The 26286-nt window shown below is 39.3% G+C and overlaps 1 protein-coding gene across 1 annotated transcript in view; it reads right to left on the reverse strand.

Annotated features, from left to right (window-relative positions):
* Nucleotides 1-26286, reverse strand: part of LOC113253922 (collagen alpha-4(VI) chain-like) — a 113573-nt gene that overhangs the window by 40130 nt on the left and 47157 nt on the right. The window contains exons 14-21 of the mRNA XM_057316023.1: nt 19492-19563; nt 18403-18429; nt 16770-16814; nt 14902-14955; nt 12419-12481; nt 12022-12087; nt 6001-6054; nt 5848-5883 (exon numbers count right to left, since the gene is read on the reverse strand). Coding sequence (XP_057172006.1) covers nt 5848-5883; nt 6001-6054; nt 12022-12087; nt 12419-12481; nt 14902-14955; nt 16770-16814; nt 18403-18429; nt 19492-19563 — 417 coding nt within the window. The remainder of the gene's footprint in view (nt 1-5847; nt 5884-6000; nt 6055-12021; nt 12088-12418; nt 12482-14901; nt 14956-16769; nt 16815-18402; nt 18430-19491; nt 19564-26286) is intronic.

The raw sequence follows: 26286 nt of genomic DNA on the forward strand, positions 1-26286 counted from the left end.
AAGAAACTCAAACACTTGGAGACTAAGAACCATACTGCTCAGGAATGACTCGATAAACCAGGAAATCAAAAATCAAATTAAACAATTTATGGAGACCAATGAGAATGAAAATACAACAGTCCAAAACCTATGGGATACTGCAAAGGCAGTCCTAAGGGGGAAATACATAGCCATCCAAGCCTCACTCAAAAGAATAGAAAAATCTAAAATGCAGTTTTTATATTCTCACCTCAAGAAGCTGGAACAGCAACAGAGGGACAGGCCTAATCCACGCACGAGGAAGCAGTTGACCAAAATTAGAGCTGAAATCAATCAAGCAGAAACCAGAAGTACAGTAGAGCAGATCAACAGGACTAGGAGCTGGTTCTTTGAGAGAATCAATAAAATTGACAGACCCCTGGCAAGACTTATCCAAAAGAAAAGAGAAAGGACCCAGATTATTAAAATTATGAACGAAAAAGGAGAGGTCACGACGAGCACCATTGAAATTGGAAGGATTATTAGAAATTTTTATCAACAGCTATATGCCAATAAACTAAGCAATCTGGAAGAGATGGAATCCTTCCTGGAAACCTATAAACTACCAAGATTGAAACCGGAAGAAATTGATTCCTTAAACAGGCCAATTAATTATGAAGAAATTGAGTCAGTGATAAACAACCTTCCAAATAACAAAACTCCAGGCCCGGATGGTTTTCCTGGGGAATTCTACCAAACATTCAAAGAAGAAATAATACCTATTCTCCTAAAGCTATTTCAAAAAATAGAAACAGAAGGAAAGCTACCAAACTCATTTTATGAGGCCAATATTACCTTGATCCCCAAACCAGGCAAAGATCCCATCAAAAAGGAGAATTACAGACCGATTTCCCTAATGAATATGGACGCCAAAATCCTCAACAAGATACTTGCTAATAGAATCCAACAGTACATTAAAAGGATTATCCATCACGATCAAGTGGGATTCATACCTGGGATGCAAGCGTGGTTCAATATTCGCAAATCAATCAGCGTGATACATCATATCAACAAGAAAAGACTCAGGAACCATATGATCCTCTCAATCGATGCCGAAAAAGCATTTGACAAAATACAGCATCCTTTCCTGATTAAAACCCTTCAGAGTGTAGGAATAGAAGGTACATTTCTCAATCTCATAAAAGCCATCTATGAAAAGCCTACTGCAAATATTATTCTCAATGGGGAAAAGCTGGAAGCCTTTCCCTTAAGATCAGGAACTCGACAAGGATGCCCACTCTCGCCACTATTATTCAACATAGTACTAGAAGTCCTTGCAACAGCAATCAGACGACAAAAAGGGATCAAAGGTATTCAAATTGGCAAAGAAGAAGTCAAAATGTCTCTCTTTGCAGATGACATGATACTCTATATGGAAAACCCAAAAGAAGCCACTCCCAAACTATTAGAAGTTATAGAGCAATTCAGTAACGTGGCAGGATACAAAATAAATGCTCAGAAATCAGTTGCATTTCTATACACGAATAACGAGACCGAAGAAAGAGAAATTAGGGAATCCATCCCATTTACAATAGCACCAAAAACCATACGTTACCTTGGAATTAACTTAACCAGAGACGTAAAGGACCTATATTCTAGAAACTATAAATCACTCTTAAAAGACATTGAGGAAGACATAAAAAGATGGAAAGATATTCCATGCTCATGGATCGGAAGAATTAACATAGTTAAAATGTCCATGCTACCCAGAGCAATCTACACTTTCAATGCTATCCCAATCAAAATACCAAGGACATTTTTCAAAGAACTGGAACAAACAGTCCTTAAATTTGTATGGAAACAGAAAAGGCCCCGAATCTCCAAGGAACTGTTGAAAAGGAAAAACAAAGCTGGGGGCATCACAATGCCAGATTTCGAGCTGTACTACGAAGCTGTGATCACAAAGACAGCATGGTACTGGCACAAAAACAGACACATAGACCAATGGAACAGAATAGAGAGCCCAGAAATGGACCCTCGGCTCTTTGGGCAACTAATATTTGATAAAGCAGGAAAAAACATCCGGTGGGAAAAAGACAGTCTCTTCAATAAATGGTGCTGGGAAAATTGGACAGCTACATGCAAGAGAATGAAACTTGACCACTATCTCACACCATACACAAAAATAAACTCCAAATGGATGAAAGACCTCGATGTGAGACAGGAATCCATCAAAATTCTAGAGGAGAACATAGGCAACAACCTCTACGACATCGGCCAAAGCAACCTTTTTCATGACACATCCCCAAAGGCAAGAGAAACAAAAGATAAAATGAATTTATGGGACTTCATCAAGATTAAAAGTTTCTGCACATCCAAGGAAACAGTCAGAAAAACTAAGAGGCAGCCCACGGAATGGGAGAATATATTTGCAAATGACACTACAGATAAAGGACTGGTATCCAAGATCTACAAAGAACTTCTCAAACTCAATACACGAGAAACAAATAAACAAATCAAAAAATGGGCAGAAGATATGAACAGACACTTTTCCAATGAAGACATACAAATGGCTAACAGACACATGAAAAAATGTTCAAAATCATTAGCCATCAAGGAAATTCAAATCAAAACCACACTGAGATACCACCTTACGCCAGTTAGAATGGCAAAAATAGACAAGGCAAGAAACAACAATTGTTGGAGAGGATGTGGAGAAAGGGGATCCCTCCTACATTGTTGGTGGGAATGCAAGTTGGTACAGCCACTCTGGAAAACCGTGTGGAGGTCCCTTAAAAAGTTAAAAATTGAGCTACCCTATGATCCAGCCATTGCACTACTGGGTATTTACCCCAAAGATACAGACGTAGTGAAGAGAAGGGCCATATGCACCCCAATGTTCATAGCAGCAATGTCCACAATAGCTAAATTGTGGAAGGAGCCGAGATGCCCTTCAACAGATGACTGGATTAAGAAGTTGTGGTCCATATATACAATGGAATATTACTCAGCTATCAGAAAGAACGAGTTCTCCACATTTGCTACAACATGGACAGCACTGGAGGAGATAATGCTAAGTGAAATAAGTCAAGCAGAGAAAGACAACTATCATATGATTTCTCTCATCTATGGAACATAAGAACTAGGATGATCGGTAGGGGAAGAAAGGGATAAAGAAAGGGGGGGTAATCAGAAGGGGGAATGAAACATGAGAGACTATGGACTATGAGAAACAAACTGAGGACTTCAGAGGGGAGGGGGGTGGGGGAATGGGATAGACCGGTGATGGGTAGTAAGGAGGGCACGTATTGCATGGTGCACTGGGTGTTATACACAACTAATGAATCATCGAGCCTTACATCGGAAACTGGGGATGTACTGTATGGTGACTAACATAATATAATAAAAAATCATTTAAAAAAAAAAAAAAAATGAATGATATTCTCAGCTGTATTATAATTAACAAGTTAAAGTTTTCCTTTATTGTCAAAATAAATTCTGTATTGATTTGTTTGCCATAATACAATATTTTCCAAAAAAAATCTTATGACCCAGGTTCCAACACTGGGTTAACTAGCAAACTATTGACATGTTGGATAAGCCCACTTCACCCTCAAGTCTGCAAATAGTTACAATTTTATCTCTTGTTTTAAAAAAATCAAAGCTCGAATAGGAAAAAGAGCAAACCGTGACAGGGATTCATCAAGATTCCAATGTGCTGAATGGAGAGGCTTCCTATGAAAGGCAGCAGTTTGCACCCATTTTTCTCTGCTCCCAAAATGAGAGGTCGCTGTTCCACAATTTGTCCCGATAAAAAGACAACAGTGCAGAGGCCCAGACCGCAATCGGTCTGAATTAGAGCTGAATTAGAGAAATTCAAGAGAAATAAACCCCACGTGTTTGAATATATTGGGAGGTGATCAGTTTTCTCAAAGAGCTTTGTAATTAACTGGTAATAGGCACATAGAACACAAAGCAAATAGGGAGGGGGGTGCGTCAAGGAAAACAAAAGTTACATAGCTGCAAATAATACTTGCCTAGTCGTCATGTGAGCAATGAACTGACTTGACCACAAGTGAAGAAACTAAGTGTATTGCAAGGATGAGCTGGAGGCAAGTGTACGGAGAAGGAAACGGACAAGTTAAGAAAAATCTTTATCCCCCATAGTCAGAAATTGAGAGAAAAACATCCCAAACTGAAAAACAAAGAACACCAAAGTAGACATGCTGTTTAGAAAACCAGCAATAATACCAGAAGGAATAGCCCACAGAGATGAAAGTGAGTGCTCCCGAAAAGCTGGAAAGAATGGACAGGGAGATATTTTTCATGATAAGCTTACGAATGCAATTTGACTTTCAATGTATGTATGCACAGGTTTCACTCTGATTTAGATTAAATTTTAAAAAGAATAACACAGGAGATGGGGTGACATAGGGAAACAAAAATGACCGTGACCCAACTGAGCAGAGAACCCATGGTGAACTGAACGGATATTTAGATAAACTACACATAGCATCACAAAAGAATTAAATAATTCAAGAGCAGGAAATTCCTTCCATTGCCGAGAGCCACTTAATTTCTCCAAAACGTAGCCTATTTCTTTCTGCCTTGTGGGGATAAAAACAGTATAATACTGTGGGGATAAAATGATAGTTCAAGACATTATTTATTTCACAAGTATTAAAACCAAATTAAAAGTACCAGAAAAAATCTATTTAAGGGCACCTAGATGGCTCAGTCGGTTAAGCATCTGCCTTCAGTTCAGGTCATGATCTCAGGGTCCTGGGATCGAGTCTCACATCGGGCTCTCTGCTCAGTGGGGAGTCTGCTTCTCCCTCTCCCTCTGTGTTCTCTCTCTCTCTCTCTCACTCTCTGTCTCTTAAATAAATAAATAAAACTTCTTTTTTAAAAAAAGAATTTATTTCAAATCCTAAACATTTTGTGAGAAATAATATTTTACTAGTGTCAACAAAACTTCTTTGGATTTTTGAGAATTGGAATTTCTCAATATCCATGCTTTTCTAACCTGTTTGGTCTGAAGACTAGAGGTTCCATCTTCTTTTGTACCTAGGAGGTCAGAAGTCATTGCCCCCCCCCCACACACACACACACGGGCTTAGAGTTGACATAAATTGATCTCTGACTTTTCGTCCATCTCTAAATCATGAGAATGCCAGAAAAAAATACCAGCAGAGCATGACCACACTGTGTTAGAGAGAAATCTACATAATAAATTTATTTTGTTAAAAAAATTTCTGAGAGCATCCTAATCTTTGGATTTGAATCCTGTCTCCACTGATTATTAGCCATGTGACCTCTGATAAGTTTTGCTAAATCTGTATCTTCTCTCTTATCTGTAAAAGGTAACCAATGGTGCTCATAACTCCTGGGGTTGTAGAAAGTTTTACTTGAGGTGTTAGAAATAATGGTGTAGGGCAATGACCGGTGCTAGATAATTGCTTAGTAAAATACAGTTCCCCTGCAGAGATAGCCCCTATCCTACCCGCAAATCACATCCTTCCCATTTGGATAAAAGGTAAAAGCTCAATCTTTTTTCATTGTTTAGGGACTATGAGATCCCCTTGAGCACCCACAGAAAGTCCCACTTCTTTAAATGGAAAAATCATTATTTTGGAGGTATTAGCTTCCTTTAGAATCACTAAGGTATTAGCTTCCTTTCAACCTAAATGAAATATTATACCAGGTTGGAGGAGAAGCAGAGAACCATATTAACTTTTTCTTCTTCATGGAAAAGGTCTCGATGAAAACTTCTCAGTGATCCTCCGGCAACCTCAGACAGCCCAACCAGAATTCCCCTTGACCTCAGAGAGAACTTTAAAGTAGCCATATCTGTGGAATGAGAAGCAAAATTTTTCAGAAAACACTGACCTTCAGCCCTGGCACACCTCGTCTTCCTCTTGACCCCTACAAGTAGAAGAGAAGCAGAGACCTTAGAGAAGGAAACAAGCCCATTTCCACCCCAGACGACCTCTCTCCTCCACAAAAGCAGGTGAAATACGACCCATGAGTGGTTGTACTTACCTGAGGGCCAACATTTCCAGGTTCTCCCTGAGGTCCATCAAAACTAGAACGTCCCTGAAAAGGAAGAAATAAAGGGAATGTAAGTTTAGATGCCTACACCCTTCTGGATTTATTCTTCAGACATGGGCTCTCCAATACAGAGGCCACTAGCCACAGGTAGCTATCAATTTTAAATTCATTAAAATTAAATTAAATTAAAAATGCAGTTTCTCAGTTATACTATACAAATGTCAAGTGTCCAATAACTACATGTGGCTAGTGGCTACCATATTAGACAACACAGATATAGGATATTAGATCTCAGAAAGTTCTATTGGTCAGAACTTCTCTAGAAGCAAATGGATTAATTCTGGTGTTTTAAAATAGCCACATTGTAGGCACCTTTCTCCAAAGATTGTTCATGTGACAACTCCTCTGGGTTCATCATGCTGGGACAGTAGTCAGACATATTCCCCAATAACCAGTGCTTAATATTTGAAAATACCAGTACTTCCCTTTCTGCCCATCATATAGGGTACAGACTGGCAGACAAGCAGAAGGCAGAAGAGCGAGTCTCTGCACGTGCAGAGTGATCAGTATAGACCAATGATGATGGAGGGAGAGGTTATACACATCCAGGATGAGGAAACCCTCAGTGCTCTCACTTCTTTAAGGTCAGAAATGAGATGAGTGGTGTCCAGAGAAAATGAGTCCATCTTTTAGGAGAAATGGAAACCACCTGAATCCCAAGTAGGGATATTTTAGATACTCAGTAAAGTCACATGCTAACTCAGTAAGAACTCATAAATAGGGAAAGAATGTGAGATACCGAAATAAAAACATTTGTGCAAAGCTGTTCTTCCAGCTGTTATTTATAATAGATTAAATTCTGAAACAATTACATATCCCACAATATGAGGGAAATGTTGATAAAATTATGGTAGAAACACTTACTGAAATAGTATGCAACCATTAAAAATTATGTTTCTCAAAAGCTTATGAAGGAGAAAAAATGTGTCATAACATTCTTTTCAAGTATGTTAAATTCTCTGAAAGAATAATTTATCCCAAATATGGAGAAAGATAAAATGATGTTTCTTCATTTCTTTATACTGTACTAGAACATTTTTTAATAAGCCCATGGGATTCTTATCTGATTTTCACAGGGAGAATAGCTTTGCCATCACCAAGCTGGGAAAGTTCCGTAAACTGATGTTTTTCTTGGCTACTGGAACTATTAATTTTTTTCTCTACATTTTATTTTTCTGTATTCCCAAATATCTGTAGTGTTACTTTTTCTTTTTTAAAGATCTATTTATTTATTTATTTGAGAGAGAGAAATGAGAGGGAGAGGGAGAGAGAGAATCCTGAAGCAGACTCCCTGCTGGGTGCAGAGCCTTTAGGGCTGGATCCCAGGACCCCGAGATCGTGACCTGTGCTGAAATCAAGAGTCAGTCGCTTAATGGACCGCGCCACCCAGGTGCCCCAGTAGTGTACTTTTAGAATGGGAATTTTTTTTTTTAATATAGTAGGCTGTATGAGAAAGTAGGCTTCAAACAAGGTGCTCCCATGGTCTAGATATAAAAAAGATTCTCCTTCGTAAAATGTTTATCATTTTTTCATTTCAATAGTAGACAGTTTTTTGCAGCCAGCATAGCAAAGGAATCATTTGGGCAGATGCTGGAATCATTAGGTGAAAGACAGGGAACCAAGAAATTTACAGTCTCAGAATATCATTGCCAGATTACCTGATCATTACAAGGAGGGAAAAATATGTTTACAATGGATAAGTCTAGTGAACCCCATCTTCATCAAGTGACCAAATTAATGCACCAGTAACGAGACAGCCAGACACAGTGTCCCTCCTGGTGACAGAAGGGTACCGCCTAGGGACGCCTGGGTGGCTCAGTCAGTTAAGCGTCTGCCTTTGGCTTGGGTCATGATCCCTGGATCTTGGGATTGAGTCCCACGTTGGGCTCTCTGCTCTGCAGAGAGTCTGCTTCTCCCTCTGCCTGCTAACCCCCCTGCTTGTACTCTCTCTCTCTCCCTCTCTCTCGCTCTCTCTCTTGCTCTTACTCGTGCTCTTGCTCTCTGGCAAATAAATAAATAAAATCTTTTAAAAATTTTTTAAAAAGAAGGGTACCACCTTACTTAATCTGCCAAAAATGCTTAACCTGAATCTAGTCATGAGGAAAGAATCGGAAAAATCCTAATTGAGGGATGTTTAGCAAAATAACTGGTCAGAAATGTCAATGTCATGGAAACAAATAACTAGACAACAGCTGTGATTGAAGGATACAACTGAGTCAAAACAACTAAATATGCCACGAAGTCCTTGATTGGATCTCAGAACAATAACAGTAAACATACCCATGGAGGGTATCATTGGGGTAAGTGTGGAAATGTGAACACAGACTGCATATTAGAAAATAATTTTATGCCATATTAAATTTTTTGAGTATGATGACTGTATTATGTTTATATAAGAGAAAGTACTTGTTCTTGAAAGATACTTGTTGAATATTTGGAAGAGAAATCTTATAAGACCTTCAGTTAATCCTTAATTAATTAAATAATTAACTAATCAAATGGCTCAACAAAATATATCAAAGGTTACCTATGTATTTGTATAGAGAGACATAAAGTAAATAAGGCTAAATAATAACAGTTGGTGTTCACTATGCTGTTCTTGCAACTACAACTTTTTCTGTAGATTTAAAATTTTTCAAAATGAAAAGTCGGGGTAAGAAATAATACAAGTTCATCATAGAATATTTCAACAATTCAGAGAATAAGGTTAAGAAAAAAAAATGCACAATTTCTGGGTGTTTATCCTTCCAGAATAGATAGATATAGCTACATTCTACCAATTTGGACTCTTGCTGAATACAGAGTTTTGTAATCTGGTCTTTTCACTTAATATTGCATCATGAATGTTTCCCTTGTTATGAAACAGTCTTCTAAACTATTTTTCGTAGCTTAGTAATATTTGATCATGTGCCATTGTTTATATAAACAACCCCTTATCATCAGACATTCAAGCAGTGTAGTGATTTAAAACTTAATAATCTTATCTCTATCCTTGGAGCTAAATTTTTGTGTTGGTCCATGATTAGCTTCTAGATAAATTTCCAGAACTGGAAAGACTGGATCAAAGGATATATATACATCTAAATCTGTGGCAGACACAGTTGGGGGCTACACAACACTCTTGCCCCTTTCTTTCTTGCTAAGAAAATCTGTTTCATTTGGGACAACACGCCCAGCTCCAAAGGATGAGTTATGACGGGTCTGAACCAGTTATGGAAATCTCATTTCATCTGCCAGAAACCTGCTTTCTCTGGGTCTCTTAAAATGGGGCAAGCGCAAGTGGGGAGCACAGGAGCCAGCCAATGAGCCAAAAAGAATATTGCTGGCAGTGCCCTGATGATAGGAAAGCACCTTTCCGTCTGGCATTTTATGTAAAAGTGAAGACTAAATGCTTGGGCAGCTAAGCCCAGGCACCACACTGAGGAGGGCACCATGGAAGAAAGGGGCTGAGTCCCTGATGACATCCCTGGCTTTTGATGACATCATTGAGCTAGTGTACCAAACCAGGAATCACCTTTCCCTGGATTATCAAAAACATGTTTATTAGCTAAACACTGCCAGTCAGACTTTGTCACTTGTATATTTGTCACTTGTATATTAAAATATATAAACTTGTATATTAAAATATATAAACCTGTGTATATTAAAATATATAAGCAACAAACAGCAGTCCTAGCTGATGTATGTTGTCAGATTGCCTTCCAAAAGGGTTGTATTGGTTTTCCTTCTCAGAAGTGGAAAAGCATGACGGGTTTTCCATCCCTTCTCCCCATACTGGATGTTAAAATAACTTTGTTTCCTTTAAAAGCCAGCTTCATACTGGGGACTGTCTCCTTCCAAATTGCAACATAGAATCTGCTCTTTGGTTCAACTCAGAAACAAATCCAGGTATCCTCCCTTTTTAAAAGTGTGTGTTCAGCCACTTCACGTTTATGAAAGATCTACATTAGTACCAGGTTTCGCTAACCAAAAGAAATTCAAGGAGGATTTTCACTTTTACGGCAAAGGGGGCAAAGTGGAAACCGCGCTCAGCATGTGTTTTACGCAGCGAGCCTTTACAGAGGCAGCGCGCACCCCAAGCAGTGAGAGGCCCCGCGCAGCCAAACTCTTTCCCCGAGACCACACTCAGCATCATCTCAGCATTCAGACGCCATAGCTTTGAACTCTGTGAGCGTTCGTGCGTCTCAATTTATTTTGCGCATCCCTTAGCAAGATGTGTCCTAAGGTATCAGAGAAGCCTAGGGGAGGTTATTTTTGGAATCTGGGAACACTTTAAAATATTTCCGTAGAAATTAATGGTAATTGCTTCTTTGCTTACTCCATTTCCGTTTACGATTGGTTTTCATAGGAACGCTCTTCTGCCTTGGGATAGCCGAGTAAACCTATACGAGGAAAGACTGCCCTCTAGAGGTCTATCTTCTAATGGCACGCAGCTGGTTAGAATTTCAACATTGCAGCAGCAGGCTTATGTAATTGGTGAGAGTGACTTTTATTACCCAAATCTATTCAGAGAATACTTAGCACCCTTCTTTGAGCTCAGCATGGGAGTAGAAACCACGTGGAACACAAGTGCAGTATGACACGAGCCAGTTCAGAGGGTCACAATTTTGGTTTGCACACACAATTCAGGGATCTGACGTTCCGAGTTAGCCCTGAGCTATGAAGTCAGCAGTGGAGACCTCTGAAAACGGCCAGAAGGAGTTCTCCCCATGGCTGCGGCGCTGGGATGCACACAGTACTGAAAAGTTGGTCTAGGGGCCGCAGTTCCTCCCCAGCTGTAAAACCACAAGCAATCCATGGAAACAAAGCTCAATTCATACATCTTCCTTCCCATGACAACCACTAACTCGTGGAAACTTCAAAATGGTTTCTCTAACCTTCCCACCTTGCAGATGAGGAAACCAGGGCCCAGGTGGGTTAAGGGATGCTGCCTGGCTGTTCTCTTAGCTCAATCCCATAACTGATTGAGTAGCTATTCAGCGGGCTCTCTGATCTCAACTCACCCAAGAGAACCCTCTCAATGGAGTTTGTCCAAAATAATTGTAATTAACAACAAGATAAGAAATTCTTGCAGTAAGGAGTGACAGTTTTCTGGCATAGCTACAGAATGCTGATCCTGTTACAAACCAGATTTTACTCGGGACCTGGACGTATATAAAATGGGTATGAATGCGCCACAATTCAGGGAAGAGAATCAACATCCTAAAGTTATGTCAAAGGAGGCAAATTGGAGTCCAAAGCAAATAGAGGTTGCTTTCCAGTTGTAAACATGTTGCTGTGCAGACCCTGTTTCTGGAAATTGGGAATGATGAGATGTGAGGACTGAGACACTTGGGTTACCTCAGTCATTTTTCAGTCGTGCATTTTAATGACTAGAACATAAAACATCTAAATATGGCTTCCAACCAGTTAGCAGCATCTGCAAAGTTAACAAGTCTTCTACCTTTGGTGAGGTCTTATGTCATGACACTTCCAATCTTCCAAGCTAGACAAGGATCTTATCTTTAAAAATGGCTAGTACTCGAGTCACATCAATCAACATGGGCAGTGGTGGGAAGCAAGTCAGAGGTGTAATGGCCCAACTGCTTTTAAATCAAGACATCATTAGGAAACTGGGGAATTTTTATACTGAAAAGATCTTAGGTGTCACTGAGCCTGATGCTTTCATTTTGAAGATGAAGAAACCAAGGACAAAGGAGATTAAGTAACTTGTGTTACTGGTGTTGTGGGAAATGAGATTTTCTTTTTCAGGAAAAAAAGGAACCACAAGACAAGGATGCGAAGACAAGGCTATAAATGGAGATTAGCATTCAGAGCTCCTGTCTCCATGGGCAGTGGAGTCCCACAGGTTTGCTCTCTATGCTGATCCAACCAGAACATTCAAGACTTCTTCACCAGCTAGCATCTTTCCCACATGTACCAGTATCCCCAAACAAATAGAGACCATCTTACCTGATGTCCAGGCCTTCCTTTTTCTCCCTTAGGGCCTTGGATGTAACTATCTGCTCCAGGATCCCCCTGAGAAAAGAAAAGATTGCTTACCTCAAATGGATGGGAAAGATAGGAAAAGAAATTACAGGAAATATGATTTTTTTAAAAGGCTCCAAAGTAGACCTTTTTAATTGTCCGGGCCTGCTCAGAAATCCCAAATACCCAATGCAATTAAAGTTGCAAACTCTTTAAGTGTTCTATAAGATGGATCTTCTCACAAATCTCTTATTTGTTGCAAGGCTAAGACAGGCTGAATGGATGCCTCGTTGATGAGTAATTAATTGCTGTCTTTGTGTCTAAGCAAACTGTTTATAAGTCCCTGGATTAAAGCAGCTGAAATCCTTCCACCAGCACTTACAGGGTCTCCCCTTAACCCAGGCTCTCCGTGTTCTCCAGGAGGTCCAGGTGGTCCCGGCAAGCCCTTAAATCACAGAGGGGAAAAAAAGTGTCATTTTAAAAGATCATCTATCACCTAAAGGAAAGAGAACATTAAGAGGGAAAACGAGCATCACATTAAAAGAGCAATTTAGTACTTGAACTTTAAAGAATTTGCTGCTAAATAGGTGAGGTTGCGATGCAGAAAAGAGCATACTTTTATTGGAGGCCTGTGATATATGTGGCCCTAGGTGTGCATTACCTCACTGAACCCTTACAGCTCAGGAATTGCATATTACATGCAAGGAACCTAAGGCTCAGGGAAGTTGGACCCAGTTCTCCCTACCACCAAGTCCCTGATCTTTCCACTTCTCCCTGATACTCCTACACAGAAACACACATAAGAAGAAGGCTTTCTCTACCACAGACATGGGCAGCACTGGCACAGTAAGATCTCATGAAAAGGGGGCAAAAAGAGAGAAAAATGTTTCTGGAGCTCCTACTATAGAAAGGGAACCAGCAAGGTGAAGCAACTTGCCATAAGACTACGACATGAAAAGCAAATGGTTACCTCTCTTAAAACCTGCTGTTAATGGTACCCCCACTGTGCAGTGGTTCCTGCAGAGTCGGGGAGAGCCCCGACCCCAGGAACCTTCCTCAAATTGTGTTATATGCCTGGTTCTAGAGGGTATATGCCACACTCTGAGCATAATGAAGTGGGACCCATCTCTGAGATCTGGTTCTTAGACTCACTGGGAACAGAATGTTCTCTAGGCTCTAAAAAAATGCCACTTCTTATTGTTACTTATAACTCTGCTTTATCTTTCCTCACCTGGTATAAAGATAAAAGGAGTTACTTAATTCTAAATTCCAATCCTGCTATCCAATTTACTAGCTAGGCAAATTTCTTTGACTTCTCTAAGATTCAATTTTCTCATTTGTGAAACAGATATACCCATTTTATCAGGCTGTTATGGAAATTAAATGGAATAATAAATTAAAATGTTGAGTACAGAGCCTGGCATTTGGTTCTTATTATGATGTGCCCAACTTTCCAAGTGTTTTGCTAGGGGTGCCTGGGTGGCTCAGCCAGTAAGCGTCTGCCTTCAGCTCAGGTCATGATCCCAGGGCCCTGGGATTGAGCCCTGCATCGGGCTCCCTGCTCGGCGGGAAACCTGCTTCTCCCTCTCACACTCCCTTTGTGTTCCCTCTCTCGCTGTCTCTGACAAATAAATAAATAAAATCTTTTTTTAAAAAAGTGTTTTGCTAGATATGCTCTACAAGTAAGAAGCTCTTAACATGTGTTTATTGAATTTAACTAAATTAGATGGAAACCAAAGGCTCTCTGATCTTGAAAGAAGTGTGGTGTCTCCCACCTTCTCCAAAATCTAATCCCCAAATTGCAGCTTATCAATTAAACCTCCCCCAATAAAGAACCATTTCTTGTGACTCCTTGTTTTATTTATCAGGAAATCAATCCACACCTTGGGGTAAAAGCATTACTCTAATTCCATGAGGGGTACACAAAAACATAATCACACCCTTTATCTAATCCAGTCAATCAACAGAAGCTGATTATAACAGTTCTGAGATGGATCCCTCTGGCTGGATTCCATAATTGCTTAGTAATATCTGCCATGGGCATGGGAAGGCAGGGCTGTGGTACATACACCAGGCATCTGCCTTCCCTTACATAGAAATATAATGCGGCTGGGGAGCCTGGGTGGCGCAGTCGTTAAGCGTCTGCCTTCGGCTCAGGGCATGATCCCGCTGTTCCGGAATCGAGTCCCACATCGGGCTCCTCTGCTGGGAGCCTGCTTCTTCCTCTCCCACTCCCCTGCTGTGTTCCCTCTCTCACTGGCTGTCACATAAATAAATAAAATCTTAAAAAAAAAGAAAAGAAAAGAAATATAATGCGGGAAGGATGTAGAGAAGGGAGAGAGCACTACAGACTGCTATGAGGGGGAAAGAGGGGAGCTGGAAATTGGAAAGAAAGTGATATTCAAATAAACACTGGAGATGGAAGCAGGGAAAAAGCCACCCGAGGATGGGGTACCTAGCATGAGCTAAGACACAGAGGTGGGCATGCACAAGGAATCCTCAGGGGACAATAAGTAGTACAATCTGACTGGAAAGGACACTTTTGGACTGACAGTAGTGAAGGATGTGGCTGAGAGGTCTGGGGTGTGAGACTGAATCACTGGCGACAGGGAGCCTTGCAAAGCTCGTGAGATAGGGCATGGCGATTACTGTGCCAAAGGCTCAGGAAGCCGGTTTCCATCACTCATATCACTAGCAGCATGGAAGGGTCTTCACTAAAGATTCCAAATTGCTAGTATTTATTGCCCTTTAACTCCCAATCTAGAACTTAAACCACTAGAGAATTCTTTCCCAGAACTTAAAAATAAACTGTCAAGGTCAGTTGATACAGTAGAAATATGAGAGAAGAACAGCCTCACACTTTACCCGATTTCCCCTATTTCCTTTTTCTCCAGATGACCCCGGGGCTCCATGATTACCCTAGAAAAGGAAAAATAAATATACAAAGAAGCTTTGTATATCAAGTCACACCAGAAAGTTTTTCCATGTAGTTTCACATTCTAGCCAAGAGCAGAAATTTCTTTACCATCCAACTTGTATGTGACAGAGTAGAGGCTCTGAACAATACTTCCTTTGAAAAACAATATAAAATTCCAGACGGCAAAGTGTGAGATGCTCCACACGTTCATGAGCTGATAAAGAACAAGAGAAATCCTTAGAGCTCAGAGTAAAGAGAATGCAGAGATCCAGAGAAGCAATAGCCATTGGCTGTCCTCGGGACTTCTGATCACTCCGTGAGGACCGTGTGAAAAAACAGATCTCATCATTTATTTTAAAGGGATCTCAGGAGGATGTGCCACCAAGGACGTGGCAGAAGCAAGCAACCTCAATGCAGGCCTTACTGACTTCTCACAGATGAAGTTCATTTAAAAATGCGTTTAAATCAAAAGTCATCATAAAAAAGGAAAAAAGAGAGAAAAGAAGAAAAAAGAAAAAGAAACAAAAAAAAGAGAAAAAATAAAATAAAATCAATCAATCAAAAGTCACAACACATGTGAGGGAGATACCATGAGGGAGAAGCCAGCAGAAACAACAGGCAGCAAAATCAGACTTGTAATGACTACAGCTATTGGAATTATCATATGCACAATATAAAATAAGTATATTTCATACATTTAAATAGGTTTTAAAAAAAAAGAATGAGTAAAATAATAAGCAACTGTTAAAAAAAAGAGACCAAGCAGAATTGAGAAAAAATCAAATAGAACTTCTTAAAGTGAAAATCAGAGAAATTGAAATTAAAAATCCATTTGACAGGTTAAACACAAGTGACATAAGGATTAGTGAACTTGAAACTGGAGAAAGTACTCTGAATTCAGTACAGAAAGACAAACAGAAAATATGAACAAGAAGTTAAGAGACATTGAGGATAGCATAAGGTCTCACAAATTTCCAATTAGACTTCCATAAAGAGACAATAGAGAAAATGGGAAGGATAAACATTTCAAAATGAGAATTTGCTAAGGAGTTTCCAGAACTGACAGAGAGCACAAATGCTCAGATTCAAAAGCCTAACAAGCTCCAAACAGGTTAAATAAAAAGAAACCCACACCTGGACACATCATATTGAAACTGCAGAACACCAGAAAGAAAGGGAAATTTTTAAAGCAGCATGATACATTTTTTTAAGATTGCTGACAAAAGTAACAAAATGAGTTTGATGGATAACTTCTTAACAGCACTAATGAGAGACAGAAGACAATAGAAGCCAGAAGACTATGAAATTCCATTTTCTAAGTGCTGAAAGAAAATCATTATTTCCCCGAGAACAATCTTTGAAGAAAAAATGGTAAAATAAAGATTTTCAGAGAAACAAAAACTAAAGGAGTTTGTAAATTCCATTAAAGGAAATTCTAAAAGTTGTACCTTAGGCAAAAGAAACAAGATCTTTCATGTTCCTTTGAAGGCATCAGTGAAAGTAACAAATATGAGGGCAAAGCTGGATAAGCAATGACTAAGCAAAACAATAATCATAACAATATCTAATTGATAGAATTTAACAAAAATAAATGGGAATAAAATACTGGACAATAACATGTTATTATGGGAGGCAGTTGATTAGAGCTACTTTTCTAGGGTCCTTATATTTTGAAGATATGGTCAAATAATAGATTAACTTTAGACACTGTTGAGTATGCATGCTAACATTTCTAGACTGTGTCCTGGAAAGTATAAATAGAGAGCATAAATACCAAACTAGTAGAGGATAAACAGAAATGAGAAACTTTCTATACCTGTTCCCCAACCAAGCCATCAACACCTTCATCACCAGGGCTTCCCTGTGGAGCAAAGGAAGATAAAACTGTTACAGAAAAGAGGACCAGGTGTACGTGCATATGGCTTTGATGTTAATTTCCTTGCTAATATTTTTGGTGTTGTTGGGAGAAGAATCTAGAACTTCCAAAGTGACATTCATATACTGCATTCATAAATTAAAAAACAATGATCATTTTCATTCCCAAAATAGTCACTAGCCTTATACGCTGTTTTAGTTTCCAAAGAAAAAGATAAGAAAAAAAGAAACCCAAATTTCTAAGGGATAGGAAGACTTCTTTTTCAACTTCCGCACGGGGAACAAGTAGTTAAGTCTTTCACAAGACTAAATGAAACATTTCCCACTGGTTGTCTGCCTGTTAAAGATGGTCCTTTTGCCATTGGCTTTTTTTAATTTAAAAAGACTGGCAAATATGTCTGAATTAATTTACAAATGGAAACTCAGAAGATCTCAGATTAAGGAGGAATTAAATGGGAGTGTATCCATACGTATGTATTTGGGGAGACTTACCATAAGAAAACTCCTTAAGAATGGAAAACCTGAAGCTAACTGGATAAGTGTAAAAATTGGCAGCTACAGAGTGACATCTCATCAAATATTCCATCACTTCGAACTCATGGGCCCTTCGTTTCGCCAACTATCTCAGAATGGCAGTTATATTTATTATAGGGGCACCTGGGTGGCTTAGTCGGTGAAGCATCTGCCTTCAAGGAGGGTCATGATCCCAGGGTCCTGCTCAGCGGGGAGTCTGCTTCTTCCTCTGTCCCTCCCCCTGCTCGTGTTCTCCCTCTCTCCTTCTAGCTCTCTCTCAAATAAATAAAAATAAAAATCGTTTTTTAAAAACCACATTTATTATAAAGCATCTTTCGGGGGAAAAAAAAAGGTCCAGAGTTTTGCAAGCCAAATAAAATGCATATTACGTGTGTGGAATAGTTGATTTGCTCCCACTATCAGTACGAGGAAATCAAGTTCCAGGCACTTTTTTAAAACCAAAGGATAGCTGAGTTAGTGCATGAAAATATGCACACCAGACTCTCAGACTACAGTTACGTAATGTATTTGCCACAGGCCATAAGGGTAAATCAGTGGTACCAGGAGACATGAGTAAAGAAGCTCTATCAGCCCTTGTTTGTTTTGTTCATCACTTTGTAGCCACTCCCAGGGATAATGTGGGAAACAGAGTGGGTACCTACAAATATATTTTTTGAGTGCATGAATAGTGAGTGAGTACTTTGCCTTTGAATGAAAGAAAAGTCATTCTCTTACTGTGCCAGCTCCTTTCCTACCAGCCCTGTCCTGGCATCCATCTCCCATTTCATACTCACCTTGATGACCACACCTGGAATTCAGGACCAACTCTTCCAGAGCATCATGTGACAAATATGGTGGCTCAATTATTATAGATAATTATACATTTTCATTTAAACCATTCATTAGCATCACAGTTTGACTATTAATATCATCTGACATATTCCCTTGTCAAAAAGTTTTAAGTCCCACCTCACTCGAGCAAAGGAAAAGCAAGTGGAGTCAGTACTGTTTCCCAAAGAAATTGCTCTCCAGTTTAAGCAAGAGGAAGGAAGGTCACCTACCTTTTCTCCTGAAAATCCTCTTGCTCCCTAAAGTTAGGAAGAAATAAAAAGAATTGAGCTTGAATAAGATTTTTAAACCTTTGTTTCACTTAAGATACCATATATTTCCAAATTCCAAGAAAATGCAATCTATAGAACAAAATGAAGATTTCTTCTCCGGTGACTATAGTGGGCATCACAGCACTCTGATTACTACTGCTCCCCTTTGCCTGTGACTTGGAGAAATTCATATCGGTAACTCCTCACGTAGTAGGGGTGAGCAGGAAATGGCAATGATCTGCCACTTATTAATAGCTCAATCATATATTTTCAAACAAAAGTGAGAATACACTGACTAGGAAGCATAAGAAGGCTTCCAGGAACAATAGGACAAATTAACTGAAAGCGTAACTTGATAGAATGTACAGAATAGGGTAGCTATGGTCAGAAAAACTCTCTATAGGACTCGGAGATTGTAGAGGTAATTTTCTGGCCTTATTGAAGGAGCTTTTCTAATCCTGGAAGGTTAAGAGACATTTATGAAACCACTGAAAAAGGAGACCCATCCATTATTTCTCTAGGCTTTAAAATTTCAGTATTTTCAAACCCCCTTCCAACTGTCAGCACTATGACTTTTCCTGAGGGCTTGTTCTGGTACCAGAGCCTGTCCACATGCAATGTAGCTCAGAAGTGCTGGGGAATTAATACCCACTGAGAGCAGCTTGCAAATCATGCCTGATAGGGTTTGGTGTATAAATGCCCCAGCTCTCTCCCCCGTTGGGTGGGACAATGTTGAGGTGCGTGTTCAACGCTGGCTCACACAGTTCCTCAGCAGAATTAGGCTCCATCTACCCACAGTGGTAATCTAATTGATACCATATCTTTTCTAGGTCACCTTCCTTCCTGTTCTCCCTTGTCTTGCTAGTATTTACTGACATCCCCTCCCAATAAACTATTTGCACTTGATTCCTTTTCTCAGGCTCTACTTCTGGGAAACCCTCAGTCTGAGAAAGAGCTGAGATGCTATGTTGAAGAAGTAAGATGTTCCTCAAACTCAAGGGATAAAACAGGGACAGGGAAAGAATTCCACAGCTTGAGGTCTACACTCACCTTAGGTCCTCTCACACCTGGACATCCTTCCTCACCTCGGGGTCCAGGAGGGCCTTGGGGGCCTCTTTCTCCCTATGGAATAAAGACGCACACAGAGACAGTCAAACAACTATCTCCATCATCACCCAACCGATTCAAACCAGCAATAATGACCATCACAGTGACTAAAATATGACGCTGTCCTTACAATTACTTCTATATCCTCACAGACCTGATCAGACCACCTACAAGACAATCAGAATGTTCATCCATCAACTGTCCATAATGATAACCCCTAAATCATACAAATCCGAATTATCTATATTTCTGATCAATTCATTCAAGCCACCTGGTCAAAACTTCAGTATTCAAACAAAACAGAACGTGTGTCTGAACAGTTCCTTCTGGCGGCTAAAACTGGATGAAGGTTTCCTTGTGATTCTGCAAAGAATCAATCATTATTTAACTCTTTGTCTTCTTTTTTTTTATAATAATGTTTTTTTATTATATTATGTTAGTCACCATACAGTACATCCCTGGTTTTTTATGTAAAGTTCGATGATTCATCAGTTGCGTATAACACCCAGTGCACCATGCGACACGTGCCCTCCTTACTACCCATCACCAGCCTATCCCATTCCCCCACGCCCTTCCCCTCTGAAGCCCTCAGTTTGTTTCTCAGAGTCCATAGTCTCTCATGCTTCATTCCCCCTTCTGATTATCCCCCCTTCTTTATCCCTTTCTTCTCCTACCAATCTTCCTAGTTCTTATGTTTCATAGATGAGAGAAACCATATGATAATTTTCTTTCTCTGCTTGACTTATTTCACTTAGCATTTTCTCCTCCAGTGCCATCCATGATGCAGCAAATGTTGAGAAATCGTTCTTTTTGATAGCTGAGTAATATTCCATTGTATATATGGACCACATCTTCTTAATCCAGTCATCTGTTGAAGGGCATCTCGGCTCCTTCCACGATTTAGCTATTGTGGACAATGCTGCTATGAACATTGGGGTGCATATGGCCCTTCTCTTCACTACGTCTGTATCTTTGGGGTAAATACCCAGTAACTCTTTCTCTTCTAGGTGAAATCCTGACCATTCCTAAAGTATAGATCATATGTCACCTCCTCCTCTGAGAAGCTTTTTCTGTTACATTGTGTGTTATTACCTGTTTCTGTGTTAAATTGCTTCCTGCTATTTTAAGAACTTCTAGGAGACAAGGACAATGTCTCTTTTATTTATCTCTGGGTTTCCAGCCCGAAGTATAGTGTCTGGCACACAGCAGGCATCCAATCAGGATGTGAAGAATGACTTCCTAAATTACATTAGTAAATATAACCTCTGGATCTAGGTATTGGATAGGGAAGAGAATGGTAGATATTGCGCCTTTGCCAAATTGATTGAATGTAAATTAGAAAGTACTGTATATCCCATAAGTTTTCATCAAGAGGGTCTACAAATGTAATCTCACTTTGATTTAATGAGGTTGGATGACTTCACTACATAAGCTTCCTGGGACAGTAAAAGAGAACACAGTAAAGTGAGAAGCACTTCAGATCAAAAATGAAAGGACCTGGGTTCAAGTCCTAGTTCTGCCTCCCACTTGCTTTGTGAGCTTGGATAAGCACATCATGACTTTATGAATTACAATTTCCTCCATTTATAAAACGTGGATCTTGGTAATACTGATGCTAACCATTCATAGGATCATTGTATTGAATGCATGAGAATCTGTACTGAAAGTACTTCACGGGCACCTGGGTGACTCAGCTGGCTAAGCGTCTGACTATTGGTTTCAGCTCAGGTCTGATCTCAGGGTCATGGGATCGAGCCCTGCGTCAGGCTCTGTGCTCAGCATGGGAGTCTGCTTGGACTTTCCCTCTTCGTCTGCTCCCCTCCCCACCGCTCACACTTGCTCGTGCATTTTCTCTCTCTCTCAAATAAATAAAATCTTTTTAAAAAGAATGTAAGTACTTCTCAAATCATACAGATTGGACAAATGAGGTGTCTTGTACTTAAACAGCAATAGATAATGAGAAAAGCACAGGTTCCAGCATCAGCTGACAGGGGTTTTGGCGCAACTCCAACCTTCTCTATCTGATCTTATAAGTCACTCTCTCTGAGTTTTGAACTCCACATCTATAAAATGAAAGTATTAGCGCATATCAGTAGGATTGTCACGAAGATGAAATGTCATAACAGGTACAAAATGCTGAATGCAAAGCCCCACACACAGTAGATGCCAAGTAAATGTCTATTTCCCCCTCTTCCTCATCCATCTGCATTTTTAGGTTCAATGTGTGGTGTTTAAGTTTCATCCGGAAAATTTAATTTTTAAGATTATCTCTTTAGTATTTTGTACTATGCAGTGCTATTAATCATGAATAATTGGTTGTTGCCTTCATGAGGAAATAGTTGCTATATACAAAAAAAAGTCCCTAAAAAAGGGACACAAAGGGAAAATTCTTGAAGTTTTTTTTTAACAAAACAAAACACCTTTAGGATGGCTATTGTCAAAAACAAAACCAAAAAGAAACCAGTGTGGATGAGGATGTGAAGAAATTGGAACATTTATGCACTTTTCGTGAAAATATAAGAGTCCAGCTGCTGTGGAAAACATATGGTAGGTCCCTCCCTCCAAAAAAAACCTAAAAATAGAATTACCGTATGATCTACCAATTCCACTCCTGGGTATACACCCCAAAGAATTGGAAGCTAGGTCTCAAAGAGATATTTGCACACACATATTCATAGCAGCATTAATGACAACAGTCATAAAGTGAAAGCAAGCCAAGTGTCCATTAACAGATAAACCGATAAAGAAAAAGTGTCCTTATACATACCATAGAATACTATTCAGCCTTAAAAAGGAAAGTGATTCTGATACGGTACAATATGGATGAATGAATCTTAAGGACACTATGCTAAATGAAATAAGCCAAAAATACAAATACTGTATGGTCCTACTTAATAAGGACCTAGAATGGTCAAATTCGTAGAGACAGAAAGTAGAATGGTGGTTGACAGAGGCCATGGAGATAGGGTCATCGGGAGTTAGTGATAATGGATACAGGGTTTCAGTTTTGCAAGATGAAAAGTATTCTGGAGATGGGTGGTGGAGGTGGTTGGCAACAACATTAATGTGCTTCATACCACTGAACTGTACACCTGGAAATGGTTAAGATGGTAAATTTTACGTTATTTGTAGTTTGCCACAACTAAAAATTCAAAAGAAAATTGTGAAGAAAAAGAAAAAACCCTACTCTTTTGACTTCTATTCCCAGTTTCTGAAGTTTCAGTTGCTATACATACATAATTAGGTATGTTTTCCGAAAATTACTCCTTGGAAGAAAAGGATATTCTTAAACTTGAGTTTTCACAAAGTCCTCACAAAGATTCTCATATTTCAGAGTACTCTCTCCATTGCTTAACTTTAAGCAGCATAGTGTTGACACCCAGTCAATGTTAATATGGAATTATTTAGGGGATCCTTATGGATGTCACCTACCAGATCAGTTAAAAAAGAAGAAAAAAAGGAGGTAAAGAAATCTAACAGAGATAATTTATTTATCATATTTGATGGTGAGACCTCACAATTTCAAATGTTAGATGCCATACAAATAAGATTTTTAAAAATCACTTTTCAAAACAATAGAATTCATGATTACACTAGGAAGACCATAAAAATATTCTCATAAGAAAAATGAGGCAATGAGTTTTTGAAGCTGAAAATAAATTTTCAATGACAGACTTCATAAACAGACTTAAGAAGCAATTTATCTTAGAGATGCCTGGGTGGCTCAGTTGTTTAAGCCTCTGACTCTTGATTTTGGCTCAGGTCATGATCTCAGGGTCATGAGATCGAGTTCTGCGTCAGGCTCCATCCTGAGCATGGAGCCAACTTAAGTTTCTCTCTCTCCCTCTCCCTCTGCCCTTCCCCCTGCTCTCTCTTGCTCTCTCTATCACATACACACCCACAAAAGCGGTTTATCTGAAACAACTTAGACAGAAGTGAACACAATATACTCTAGAAAATCAGGTAAGGTGTTTCCAAAACAGAGGTTCCAGTAATGCTGGGAAAACTGATATAGAAACTCCATGGAAAGAATTTTTAATAAAATTATTTGATAAAATACGAGAAAGAGAAAAAAGCAGAATTTCTTATTCTACTGTTTTACACAATGAAAGACTTTAAAATGTTTGTTTGTAACTAAGTTAAATATTTTAAGTAGACATTTGTCACCTATATCCCTCAAAGTTTATTCTAATTGGGCAAAAGCATTTTTAGGATGTGCTCATGAAAAAACAGGAAACACATTATAATGGGAACCTATGTCAAATTGTTTTGAAACAAAATTTGAGCTACTGCGTTTCTCATTCAGATACTAAGCTCTATCCTGTCTAAAAATTGGCCTCCCATTTGTCCACACTAGTGGCTTAAAGCTATCAATTATAGCCATGATTCTATGGAAAGAATAACATGATCAAAAGCTGTTGAAATGTTAGGCTGGTTCAAGTTATTTTTGAGAAATGAGAATAGTAACAGTAATATTTTGTAAATGAAATGAGGAAATGTATACCAAATGTTTAGCCATGCATCCAGCACATAGAAAGTTCTCAACAAATGTTAGCTAGTTTTATTACTACTGAAGTTACATAACTGTTTTTGGGGACCCTAGATAATCTAATTTGGTATGTAAGGCTTTGATAGGTAACCAATGCAAATTTAAACCACCATTTTAAAAATATAGAGATATATAGGTACATTTTTAAAATATACAGAATTCCTGAGTCTGGCAGATTGTCTTTTCCAAAGATGGCCACAACAAACTCTCAGGGCTCTTCTGGATATGACCTTGCCACACCCCCATCGAGAAGGGTCTAATCCCCACCCCCACCCGCCTTGAATCTGGTCTGGAGTTAGTGACTTGTCTGTACCCAATAGAATGTGGCAGACAAGTTACCATGTGACTTCTGAGGCTCCCTCAGAAGCTTTGAGCTTCAGCCTCGGTCTCCTGGAATGCTCCCTCTCAGGATGGACCCTCCCTGGTGGGTGCTCCCTCTCAAACCCAGCCGCCATTCCTGTCCTTGCCCTGTGAGGGCCCGTCCTTCTGCCATCCCAGCCAAGCTCCAGAGCATGAGAGAGGAAGTCATCTCCGCAGTGGGTCCTCCAGCTGCCTAGTCAGCCCAGCTGAGACCTCAGACACCTAGCAGAGAGCCACCCGCTCTTCCTTTCTTAGTTTCCCCATCCCAGAGTCCATGGATATAATAAATTGATTGCTGTTTTGCACCACTGGGGTCTTGCAGGGGCTGGGGTGGGGAGTCTGGGGAAGAGGAGTAATACATAACTGGAACAATGAATTAGTTCTTTGTTGTTATATGCTTTCAATTTGAACCTACAAATTATAGCCCCATTCTAAAGCCTGCCATCTGCAGAGAGATCTCAGCCATTGGGCAGACCAATCTGACCTGCTTTGGGGGAAATAACATTAAAAGTCATTTAGGGGACAACGTATTTTGCAGTCACCTTCTCTTGTGAGAAATGCAGTAAAAAGAAAATGACATCTGCTAGAGCCATACACACACACATGGGTACTATGCACTTGCAATGTGTCTAATCCAAACTGAGATGAGCTATACGTGTAAGATACACACTGGATTTCAAAGACAGTATATTTTTTATATTTATATTAGTTACATGTTGAAATAATTGTATTTTGGATAGACTGGGTTAAATAAATCATTAAAATTACGTTTACCTATTTCTTTTTATTGTCTTTAAGATGACTACTATGAAATTTTGAATTATATAAAGGTATATATATCACTCACATCATATTCCTAGCTCTGTACTAGAGAGGCTTTATAAACCATCTTGGTTTTAGGATGTTAAGACAGTGAAGACGGGGGACAAAATTGTCTCTTACTGTAGACAGACAAGGGCTTGTTTATATTATTTGCCTGGAATTGGTGTCGATAATCCTAATAGGTTGGTCAGACTCTGATTATTCTCTTAAATTTGGCCAGGCTCATTGAACCATAGGTCAAGCAGACAGAAATAAAATAACACTTACAGGACATTTTAAAACATCATAAAAATGGAAAGGAATATTTTCACCATACCTGAACAAAACAGCAAAAATCCATAGCCCACATTTCTGAATGTATTTCTAACATCTAAGACTATAATTGCTGAGGCAAAATAAAGAGAGAAAAGTTGAGCGATTCTCCCACAAATATAATCAAAGAAATGAATTGGCTTATATAGCTCCAAACAGCTGCATTTTTTTTTCTCATTTCTGCTGGTTTTCCAATTTCCAGCAACCTAAATATTCAGAACAGTAAAACAATGCAACTCCAAGGGGGTGATGAGAACATTAAAGCTTGGATAGCCCAGCAGTTTGAAAAACACTTTTCAAAGGTCCAAGGACCACACAGCTCCCCAAGACTCTTTGGGAGGGGGGTGCTCAGAAAATTAAAACTACTTCCCCAATCATACATAGATACATTATCTTTTCTTACTCTTACTCTCCCAAGTTTACAGCAGAGGTTTTAAGAAACCCCAAAGCAAGTGATATCACAAGACTGAGCACAGAAGCAGACATATGAATCCAGCTATCTTCTAATAAGCCAGATATTGAAAACATGTAAAACAATGCCACTCTTCTCACTCATCTATTTCATTTTGGAAAATACAGTTATTTTTCATAAAGGAATGTGTCCTTTATATTAAGGGCTTGTTTTTGTTATTTGGGAGTAAAATAAATAAATATTTTTAAAATTCTTTTCATTCTGGGGCTCCTGGTTGGCTCAG

This window comes from Ursus arctos, unplaced genomic scaffold (genome assembly GCF_023065955.2).
Source record: "Ursus arctos isolate Adak ecotype North America unplaced genomic scaffold, UrsArc2.0 scaffold_20, whole genome shotgun sequence".
NCBI classification, from domain to species: domain Eukaryota; kingdom Metazoa; phylum Chordata; class Mammalia; order Carnivora; family Ursidae; genus Ursus; species Ursus arctos.